The sequence below is a fragment of the Trichosurus vulpecula genome, chromosome 4, assembly GCF_011100635.1.
Source record: "Trichosurus vulpecula isolate mTriVul1 chromosome 4, mTriVul1.pri, whole genome shotgun sequence".
NCBI lineage: Eukaryota > Metazoa > Chordata > Mammalia > Diprotodontia > Phalangeridae > Trichosurus > Trichosurus vulpecula.
In genome coordinates, this window is record NC_050576.1 from 334,385,492 (window position 1) to 334,397,661 (window position 12,170).

Consider the following 12,170-nt stretch of genomic DNA (forward strand, 5'->3'; position numbering starts at 1 on the left):
GTCTTTCTAAGGTTTTTCTGAAATTATCCTGCTTGTCATTTCTCATAGCGTAATAGTAGGGAATGTGACTTCTAACAATATTCATCCAGTATAACAAAGTTTCACTGCAACATGACAAATTGAAGTCCTGTGGAATTCTTTATAATAGGATTTTGTTAAGAATTCAGGCAATTACTATTTTCTACCAATTATTTTAAAAAAATTTTAAACGAATGCCAAATGCCCAGATTACAACATAAAGTAGCATGAATATGCTATAGAGACAATAAACTGGACCCAAAATTAAATAATAAAAGCTGTTGATCAGATTTATTTATTTGTTTGTTGTATACTTATTTGTTTTGTGAATAGATTTCCCTGTCTCACCCAGACTGAAAGTAGTCTATTAAGATATTTCTGTCTTTATGTGAATCACATCTCTTCCTATAAACCTGTGAGTAAACTCTTGGTTGTTCATTCAAGTGCACATTGTAATATAGACTATAGGCATTCTTTTTATTTTCGTTCATTCATTTTAGTCATCTCCTACTCTTTATGACCCCATTTGGAGTTTTACTGGCAAAGATACTGGAGTGTTTTGCCATTTCCTTCTCCAGCTCCATACAAACACACACACGCACGAGAGCGCACACACACACACACACACACACACACACATTTTCTAGTGTGGTAAATGAGGCATTCAAGGTCAGGTAATGAAAAAGTAATTGCTACTTGATGGCAAGATTTAAAATTTAGAGAAAATTCAGCACTAATTTCCTCCCTAAAATCTGTGTTGCAGAAATCATAAAATAAAGTACTTTCATGAGAGAGGATACTTGGATCTGCATCTAAGCCTTTTTTGTATAGGATATAGAGAATTCAATATAACTAAATCAGAAACCATTGTTACTTTGGAACATCCGTGGTGACAAACATAGTTTCATTGTAAATTCTTTATAAAGAATTCATTTAATTGTATCCAATCTAAAATAATTTCACATGATCTTTATTTTGAAATTGGTCTAATAATACCTTCTTTAGCTGAGAAACAAAGTAATCCTTGTAAGTAGATTTTCTAGACAATTGAAGTTTACTCCTTTTAGCACTAGCTATTTTTATTTTTGGAATGAAAGTTGTTCTACAATCCATTCTATTCTTCCATTTTTCGAAATAGAAATATTATGAGTAGGACTTAATTTTTTCACAGTTAGTAATTATTATTTATAGCAAATATAAACAGTTTGAGTTCCCACTCTCAATCTGATGAGCATACCTTTCACTCTCAAAAGCAGGGGTGGGGAACCTATGGCCTCGAGGCCACATGTGGCCCTCTAGGTCCTCAACTTCACAGAACAAATCCTTTTATTAATATTTTTAATAAGTTATTAATTAATAATTAGTCCCCTTAATGAAAGAATTTGTTCTGTAAAGTTTGGATTCAGTCAAAGGGCTGTACTTGAGGACCTACAGGGCCACATGTGGCCTTCAGGCCATAGGTTCCCCACCCCTGCCTAGAATATGGACATGCCCATTGGTTCCCTGTTAAGAGGACAAAGGTAACTCTTGACTGTTTTATAATGACTGGGAGCCTGATGGGTTTGCAATGACTAAAATTCAGAGGAGTACAGTCTTTGTCTGGTTTTCACTCCTCTATGATTGCCCTTAAAAGAGTATACTCACACTTTTTGCCTTTTTTTACTTTTTCCTCTTCAAAAAACAGAAAAGACTTATATTCTGTGCAATATCTGCACAGGAACTAATAATGGGTGCTTTGAAGAAAAAGCACATGAAGTTATATGTGTTCACCCATATCTTTACTTGGCACCAGAGAAAAGTTTCTGATGGTGAACTTTCTTGGTTGAAAAAGATTGCAACAGCCAGTTATGATACAGTTCCTGCAGGAGCACACAGAAGAAGTGGGAGTATACTTTGACATGTGACCCAGAAAGGGTGTTCGTGGACAATGTTTCTGAAGCCCAATGTTCTATGTAGAAAAAGAGGAATTTTTGTTTCCTCAGTAGTATGGTACCAGAATATAGACTTCCAGCTTGCTAGGCAAGAATGATGTGCTAGGCAACATGATGCTAGAATGTAGCTGCTTTGCCTTAGAAAAAGGAGAATTTATTGGGCAACACTCACTTTGTCTTAAGAATAGCCCTGAGTTTGAGAGTTTGGGAATCAGGTCTTCAAGAACAAGAGTTGTCAAACATGCCCAAGGCCAACAACCCTTCACAAGTGCAACTGGAACCAGATTAAAATGCAATAGGGAAATATTTAACAAAATAAATAAAAATGCAATAAAACATAAGTAATATTAATTTGTGGTTTCCTAAGTCAATATAATTTAGTTGCTTATTTAGATTTAAGTTTTGTACCACTGTTCTAGAGACTTTCCTGAGCCATGTGCCTCAGAAGATTGTTCACATGGTCCCTATAGCTGGAAAGGAGAGGCAAGAAAGATGTAGGAGTACATGAGATCTGGTCCTTAACACTTCATATGACAACGGAAGTCTGAAAGGAAGAGGATTGCCCTTCCAGCTGCCCCAGCTTGTGTTTGCCTTCTAAGAGTAGGGAATCCAAACCATAAGGGCCATTATGAATGTAGTAAGGAACATATAGTTCTCACTGTGATGTCAGAATATTGCCCCAAGTTTCAGTTCCTTTCAAAGGGAACTGTTGAGTGGTTTATGTGTCTTTTATATCTGTTATGCGCTTTTGAGAGTCCTTTGAGTGCCATATACTTCTTGTTTCCCATTGTGTTCCTGTGAGTTCATTCAGTGCTTTTGTATACATTTTCAGTTTGTTTTGAATTCCTTTGAATCTGTTATGTCTTCTACAATTTTTGTGGTTGTGAGATGAAGATTGTCCTATATACTCATTATGTATACATTACCTTGAGTGCTTGTATAAGAGCCAGGAACCCTGTTGAGCAGCTAGGTGGTACAGTGGACAGAGCACTTGACCTGGAGTCAAGAAGACATGAGTTCAGATTCAGCGTTGGATATTCACTAGCTCGTGATCCTGGGCAAGTCACTTAATCTCTTATCTGTAAAGTGGGGATACTGGCATCTATTGCCAGAATTCTTTGTGAGGATAAAATGAGATATATTTGGCAAAGCATTTTGCAAACCTTAAAGTGCTATATAAATATTATTTCTTACCCACCTTTGAGGAAATCTGGATAGAAGACTATTTGGTGATTTTCCACAAGTAAGCTCGGGATTAGGGCACAATGAACCAAAAAGAGGAAATATGCCTTTTGGGTTCAGTAACAGAAAACAGACCCAGTCTGTGTGAGTCCGAATTTTTGAACAGCCCTGGACCTTAGGATACTTAAATACTATATTATTCTAAAAATACAATGACGCTTTGGGGAGCTTTCTATTAAAGTGTTAAGAACTATTGGTTCCTACCAAGATGTACCCAAATTTCAATGCTTGCTTTTTTTTAAGTTCTGATGCATGATTTTTAGTGTTTGATGGCTTTTCCTTGCCTTTTGGACTAGCAGCAATCACTTCTTTGGGTTGTTGGTGTTCCTGCCTCTAGCAGCCCTTTTAATTTGCTGTTTCTAACTGTTGTGAGCCAGGAAAATAGTAACCATCTTATGAGAATTGTGTCTAAAGCATAAATAAGGTCAGAGTGAGGGTTTAAGGGATCCTTCGGTATGTAAAATTACATGAATTTTAATGGATAGACATTTTGAAACTTGTTTCAGCTATTCAAAGGTCTTTTTTAAGGCTTACTTTTTGAATTTGGGTTCTTGACTGTGTTCTGCATAATTGAAAGCATTAGATAAGCAACCCATAGATGAGTGAGATATGCCTGTGCTTTTAGAATTTAAATTTAAAAATACTGTTCCTAACCACCAAAACATTTCCAAATATTAAATTCATTTTTATTCAGCTTTGTAAGGAGGTACTTCATAATCGTGATATTCGAATCATTTTCCTTAAGATGTAAAAAATGTAAAACATTCTTTGTGCTTCATCTAATACTCAATTATAACAATTGGACTTATTTCTCTTAAATGCTACAAATGGGGGGGAACCTATTTTGTATCTTTTTTTCATTATCTTAATATCAACCAATTGTTTTATTATATCTTTGTTTTATTTCTACTTAACCACTAGGTTTTAACTAAAGAATTTTATGGTCTTCAAGCCTCTTCTGAGAAACGCATTTCTGAACTTCAGATGCAAAATGCTGATCATCAGGCAAGACTAGAGAATTATGAAAAACTAGAAAAAGAACTTGATGAGATAATAATACAGACTGCAGAAAGTAAGTTTTCCCTGGCAATTCAGATAAGAGAGTAGCATTTCCAAAAGCAGTTAGTTTATAGTTCAGTAAAATAGTCATTGACCGTATTTCTAAAGGATCTGTCGTTTTCAATTAATTTATTTGGCCTATTTTTTTTAAAGAATTTGAGGAATCAAAAAATCTTGCTCTTTGTAGAAGTTATATTTTTTATTTGTAACAAATTATTATGAGTCCTTGAGGGTTTTTTTTCTTAAAATTTACATATACATATATATATATACATATATATATGTATGTATGTATGTATGTATGTATATATTGTAACCACAACCCAGGGCTAGGACTAGACATTGTAGGTAGCTACCTTGGGTACAACAAAAGACACTGTTTAATGTTCCTTTTATAAATGCATGTACTTTTTAACTCCAGAAAATTCTGTTTCCCATCTCACAATTTTATATCTCTAAATAGTTGAAAAAAGCAGCAGAACTAACTCTTTCTTCAGTAGTGGTTTATTCTTCATTCTGATCTTGAATGAGAACTATCACTCACTTTCTTTAACCTGTTATAGATTTTTCATTCTTGAACGTAACTAAAACTGCCTTGAAACTATTTATGTTCTTAGACATTGTCATCTATTTGAAGTATTGAGTTGTATAGATTTTGTATAGATCCGGTATGCCAGGGAAATATTCTTTAATATCCTAAAACTTCTTCTCTTTGGTGTCATAGGTGGATTCCTTTTGTTTTAAGAATTCTGATATTTGATTAGTGAACATTTCAGTTAATTGTCTCATCATATTATAAATTTCAGTCATATACACCCCCAGCATTCATCTTTTCAGACTCATAGTGACTCATGTGACTCATTTTCAGAGTCATAATTATTTTAATCTGTCCCCATACCATAGTCCCTTATATAACTTTAATGATTTTGATAACTGTTTAAGGGACCAGTGATCCTGTGCATTATTATGTTTTGCATCAACTTACTGCTGGCCATGTAAATAAGACTTGCAGAATCCTTCAGTCATTCCTCACAATGACAGGTCATAATATATTTTGACCAAAAGTCCAATTTCAATCTTGAGTTACTTCAAAAGTCTGGGGAATGCTATCTAGTTAATCAGTTCAGCCTAGAATATCCTATATACATCTGACCTCTTTGCTTCTAAAGACTATTGGACAGTAGAACTACTTGTCTGATACCCTTCTATTAAATACTGAAGTATAGAAAATTTCTATATTTTGGCTTTGCTTTTCTGGCGCTTTCTATATTTGTCAGTTGTCTGATAAAGAAGATAAAGTGTATGCCATTGAATTTCCCTTGCGTGCAACTTGTATCAGGATGAATCTTATTCTCTTCCATATTCATTACCGTTCCTGCTTTTCAGTGCCAGCAAACATGCTCCTTTTTGGTTCAGATAGGTTGCATTTCTTGTGAAGAAGCTTCATGTCTTTGAATCAGTTTCTGATTCAATTCAATAAACGTTTCTGAAACACTTGCTTTGTGTAAGGCACAGTGATAAGTACTGGGGAAAACAAATATTAAAACGAAAAACAGTTCCTGCCCTCTTGAACCTGAAACCCTTTGTTATCATTTCATCCACATATATTTAGAATATACACCTCAGCTTTATCTCTGAATAGAAAGATTTCCACATATAGTTCCTAATATATGTAAAGAATAACATATACTTAGTTAAGTGTTAGGAATGATATTTGAATAAGCATGACTAATTTATTGTAGTAATAATCCTAATGTTGTAACTCAGGGATAGTATAATAAACATCAGGATCTCAGTCATTCTGGATATACAGCGCCTGTTGTAGCAACATAGAATGCTTTTAAAACTATTTACCCTATTTATATAACAGTGTTTTTCTTAAAGAAAGGTAAGATATTGATTGATGACATTTATTATTTACAGAAACAATAATTTTGTCTTTAGTACTATTCATTATTAATTTTAACTTCAAGTTAAAGAATAGCAAGGAAAATAATGAATAAAGGAAGAAGGAAGAGGACTTGGCTTTACCAGATCTCAGATTATATCATTTATGTTATCATCACTACCTGGTACCAAATAGAAAATATAAAGTTAAATCCTATAAGACCAAAAAGCAAATACATCCAACAGTCTTCTAGTGATTAATAAATACAAGACTGCACACCACTAGGAAAGGCATTGTATTTGATAAGAACTGCTAGGAACACCAAAAAGCACTTCGATGGAAATTATGGATATACTAATATCTATGCCATTATCAAAATAAATTTCAAGTGAATAAATGGTCTTAATATAAAACTCATGGTGTAAAAAAATTATCTCAACAAGGAATTCACAACTAGACATAGAATATAAAATAGGCTATTTTGTTACCTAAAAATATATTGCATTAACAAAATCAGTATTGCTAAAGCTAGTCAAAAAGCTACAGATTGAAGTTATATATTAAAATCTCATAAAAGTATAACATCCAAAATATAGAAAGAATTGAAATTTTTAATAAAATTAAGAACCATTCAGTAGAAAAGTTATGATATTATTTTGTAAAAGAAGGACCAATAAACTATCAACAATCATTAGAAAAATTGTTTAAATTCACAATCAGAAAATTGCTAAAATAAGTCTGAAGTACCAGCTTATACTTATTGAATTCACAAATATGATCCAGAATGGTAAAAATCATTCTTAAAGGGGCTATGGGAAGTTAGGCTGTGCTGAAAAATGTCATGAGTAAATTTACTAAATTGTTTATACCCTTTGGCCTAGAGGTCCTACTGCTGAGTTTTTACCCTAAGAATATTAATGATAGCAAAAAAAGACCCATGTGTAAAAAATAAAAAGTCATGGGACCATAATATGTAATAATAAAAAGCTGAAAGTAAAATAGTGCCCAGTGGTGTGGAGATGGCTGAACAAACTGTGGCATATAAATTTAATGGTATGATGAATATAAAGAATTTAGAGAAACTTCAAAAGACTTCTCTGAAGATGATGCAGGGTGAATAAAGCAGAACTAAAAGAACAAAGAAAGGTACAGGAACCCAGGGAGTGACAATACCTACCAGGCCAGCCTAGCCCTTGCAGATGTCATCAGTGTAGGCACCTCCTATGGAGAAGAGGCCAGCCATCCCCACCAGCTGCCAAACATAGGACAAACAAGTGTATTGGTAATTAAGGTGAGACTTTTTTACTGTTTTCCCTTTTGGAGCACTGAAGTAATCACAGTGCCTTTGTTTCTTTGATTAAATCTGGGAGTCTTTGATGACCTGTTTAAGAAACAAGAAAGCCTAGTTCACATAGGTTTGATGGTCTTCAGTGCCAGCCCAGCTGATGAAGTAAGGCACACTCAGGGAGAGATAGTAGGCAGGGTATATCAGGAAAAGTCAAACCATCAGCTCTGCCTTGACCACCATTTCCCCTCATATCCTGAGGGAGGCAAACCAGGACCCAAAACCCAAGAGCCTTGGAAATAACAATACTTTCTGCCCATTTCCCTTAGCCATCATCCTGGAAACAGCCCCTGTGAAGATACAGCTTAGCACCACTCTTGCTACATGCACCTGTTACACTCCAGATGTCTTGTTATAGCTGTAGCTACTGAAGATGCAGAAAAAGAAGCTCAAAGTCCCTAGCACTGTCAAATGGTTCATTGTAAGAAACTGATGTAGTTTTATCAGTGGAAGTGACGTTAAGAAATCGATATTAACATTTGCTTTGCCACTTCAACCTAAGTATCATGGGACTTTTCCATATGAATTGTAGGTAAAACCTTCCATATGTGATATTTCTCCCATTAGAATAAATGTGAGCTCCTACTTTTCATTTATACCCCCAACACTTGGCATAGTGCTTTGCTTCATTCAACTATGACACACAATGATGACAGCAATGTAAAGACAACAAAAAAGACAATAAAAATCAATTTGAATACATCTATAACCAATAGAATTTATCACAAAGTCAGTCTTTATGAAACCCTGAATATTGGATTTTCTGACATTAAAAACAACTTGTCTGTAAAGTCCTTTTAAAAACTGACCTTCTCTAGAGCACCATATGTTGTCTTATTGTTCAGTCATTTAGGCATGCCCAACTCTTCTTGACCCTGTATGGGGTTTTCTTGGCAAAGATACTAGAATGGTTTGCCATTTCTTTCTCCAGTGGATTAAGGCAAAGAGAAGTTAAGTGACTTGCCCAGGGTCACACAGCTAATAAAATTTGAGGCCAGATTTGAACTCAGGGCCTCCTGATTCCAATCTCAACATTATCTACTGAGTCACCTAGCTGCCCTATATTGTGCCAACCCTTTACTCTTAAGTTTTCTTAAGAATGTACTATGTATGTGTGTACTGTGTAGCACTATGTACTAAGAATGTCCTATGCCAGGACATTTTTAAAATAAAAAATGTTCCCTATTCCCAGTGAAAACAGCCACTCGATAGATTTTTAACAACCAGCTTCCTAGATTCTACCTTGATTTATCTCCAGCAACACATCCTTCCTATGTCTATCAAAGTATTCCTATAAGTAAGCTTATTGCAAAATTCACGTGTTACAATGCTTATGCTGACATTTGGGATATACATTTTTTTTCCCTTTTTGTTGTGGGTCTTCCAAAAACTCATTTGTTTACTACACCAAGCGTAAAGACTTACCATGATAGATCTTTGTATTATTCTGAGGCCTTTTGATAATCCAAGCACTTTTAAAATGTATGGTGAATGTGAAACCTACAGCCCAGCTCATCCCTCTATCAAGCCCCCCACCCTGTGACTGATCTCACAAAGTCCATCCTCTGGGACCTACACAAAAAAAGTTCCTTATCTCTTTAACTCATCATGTTCCCACCAAGGGTTTACTCTTTAAAAATAAAAAACAACTTCCAATATAATTCCAGGTACATGGAAATGAGCACATGTCTTAGTCTGCCATGCATTTCTGCATAGGCACTATCACTGCCTCAGCCGTTGTCATCACTTGGGCTAGGAAAACCTAACAGTATCTCTGACTTCTGACATGTGGTCCGGAATAGAAATAGAAAGGTGCAAGGCAGCAGGGAATTCAGAGTCTTCCTTCTCTGGCTACCTGGGCAAGCACATTCAGCCTGTCACATTAAGCCTTTGCTGTAAGTTACCATTAGTTTCGCCTCTGAGAGATGAGAGGAGCAGAAAATCCCTTCCCACTACTACTGTCATCACGATACTGTAAGAAAGGAGACAGGTCTGTTATCTTTACACCTGCACAGGGATGGATCCTCGAACAACCATTCAGCCATGGACAAAGTCCATCTTTGGCACCAATTACTGAATATCAATCACATATTGTCTTAATCCCTTAACAAGTTACCAATGAATATGTCCATACTTAATAGTGGGGAGAGGGCAGCAGTTCTCCTAATCAGCCTTCCCCTCTTACAGATGGTTTAATTTATTTGAAGAGCCTAACTTTAATAAGTTTCCTTGCTACACAAGTTGACAATGATCCATTTCATACAACTTTTAGAGACACACATTTCTGAGGCTTTCCCAGTGGTTTGAATTTATTTTGAAGTTATTAAATGCCAGCAGGAGGACGCTGAGCCAACAGCTTAAACTGGACAAATTCCTTTCTGTTAATAATTGAGAAACTACAGAAAAAGAGTGTGATGCACAACATCAATCTTTCTATTGGGCATTTTTACTTAACTTTTTTTAGAGACTGTACCTTGTGAATCATTTGGGTATTTACTGCAGGTGTCTAATGTAAAAAAAAAATTTCAAATAGTAAATAAATGTATCTAGAAGTCCACGTCATAATTCTGACATATCACTGGCCTACGTCTGATCTGTCCTCTAAAAATCTTATTTTTTTTTAGTAGAACCTTTATTTTTTTTGGAGGGGGGAAGGCAGGGAAATTGGGGTTAAGAGATTGCCCAAGGCCACACAGCTAGTAAGTGTGTCAAGTGTCTGAGGATGGATTTGAACTCAGGTCCTCCTGAGTCCAGGGCCAACGCTCTACTCACTGTGCCACCTAGCTGCCCCTAAAAATCTTATTATTACAAGGCTCTTCAAGGACCTGTAATTATTCTTATAAGTAAACTGTAAAACTAACCTAATTGCCAAGACCCTTGGGATTTTTATTTTTTACATCAGCCTTATGCTTGCCCCTGGAGTGCTATGGCAGATGAACCCGACCAATAGTTGGGGTAATTGCCCATTGCTTCTGCTCAATAGTCACATGCCACTTCCCAGTGCTCTTCCAATTCATACAAGATAGAGTTCCATCACAGATTTAGAGCTAGAAGAGACCTCAGAGACCATTTAGTCCAAGCCCCAAGTTAAGAGATGAGAGGAAATTGAGGCCCAGGAAGATTAAGTTACTCAACCAAGGTCTCAAAAGTAATATGCATCAGAGATGGAATTTGAAAACCCAGGTCCCCTTACTCCAGAGTCAGTGCTCTTTCTATTATGCCAGTTTCTGATTTCCTTTTTCTCAAAATAGCCAATCTTGTTCCAGTTTTTAAATACTTTGATACTTTTTGATGGATCTGTGACCTTATTGATGTGACTTCTGTCTCCAGTTGTGCAGACTGTTACTGAGTCATACCTTTTCATCCTGTAAGATTTTGGTCCATATCCTCTTGTTAACCCTCCACAAAGGTTCCACCCAATAAATAAGCTTACCTAAGAAGTCTTACCTTAAACACTTCATGTGGCATGGGTAATGGTGCAATAACTGGTCATCATTCACTCTTGTTATGTAACAGGTCCACCATCTTTTCTGACCCTTGGACTCCAGTGCCATCTCTGCGCCGATGATTCTTAAATCTACTTTTCCAGTCTTAACCTCTCTCTTGACCTCCACGCCTATATTTGGTCTCAAACTGGACATACCACAAACATCTTAAACTCAACATGTCCCAAACCAAACTCAGCATCCTTTTCCCCAAAATCTCTCCATCTTCTGAACTTATTATTTTCAAGGATACCATGATCCTCCCAGTTACCCAGGCTCCCAACTTAGGTTATCATCCTCAACTCCTCACTCTTCTCACCAACTTACCCCTCCACCCTCAAGTCTGGTTGGTTTTACCTTTGTAACATGTCTTGTAAACTTCCTCTTTCTCTCCTCTGATATTACACCTTCCCTGATGCAGGTTCTCATCACCTTATTTCTGGAATATTGCAGTAGCCTTTTAATTAGTCTCCTTCCATCAAGTCAACCTGCTTCAGTCTTGGCTCCACTTACCTATCAAAGTGATCTTCCTAAGTTGCCGGTATGAAATTGACTGACTGGCTGGCTGGCTGGCTGTCTCTTGTTGACATTCAGAGTCCTTAATAAGGATTTGATTTCCTAGAGATATAAACACTTAACGAATATATGTGACCAGTAGCCATTCCCTAATAGATAACAAGTGGTCAATGGTATAAACGAAGAATTCTCAAAAGAAGAATTGCCAAGTATTAACAACCACATTAAAATACACCAAATAACTAATGAGAGAAATGCAAATCAAAACAATCCTGACAATCACTTCATATCCTAGAAACTGGCAAAGATGACAAAAATTGGCAATAATTAGTATTGGAGGTGCTATGGGAAGATAGGCACACTAATACATTATTGTTGAATCTTGAAATCATTACAATCATTTTGGAAAGCAATTTAGAATTAGGCAAATAAAGCAAACCCCTATCCATTCCTGGGCTTATAACCCAAGGAAGCAATTGATAAGAAAGTTGCCATATACACCAAAATATTTATAGCAGCACATTTTATGATGGCAAAGAATTGTAACAAAGTAGATATCCATCAATTGGGGAATGTCTAAATAAACTGTGGTAAACGAATGTAATGGAATATTACTGTGCTGTTAAAAAATGTGTATGGTGAATACAGAGAAGTATGGAAAGATCTGTGTAAACTGATGAAAGTAA

The 12,170-nt window shown here is 35.9% G+C and overlaps 1 protein-coding gene across 1 annotated transcript in view; it reads left to right on the forward strand.

The window, feature by feature from the left end:
- The window catches only part of PIBF1 (progesterone immunomodulatory binding factor 1), a 320,308-nt gene that overhangs the window by 180,172 nt on the left and 127,966 nt on the right, over positions 1-12,170 (forward strand). Inside the window, exon 12 of the mRNA XM_036756551.1 lies at positions 4,113-4,263. Coding sequence (XP_036612446.1) covers positions 4,113-4,263 — 151 coding nt within the window. The remainder of the gene's footprint in view (positions 1-4,112; positions 4,264-12,170) is intronic.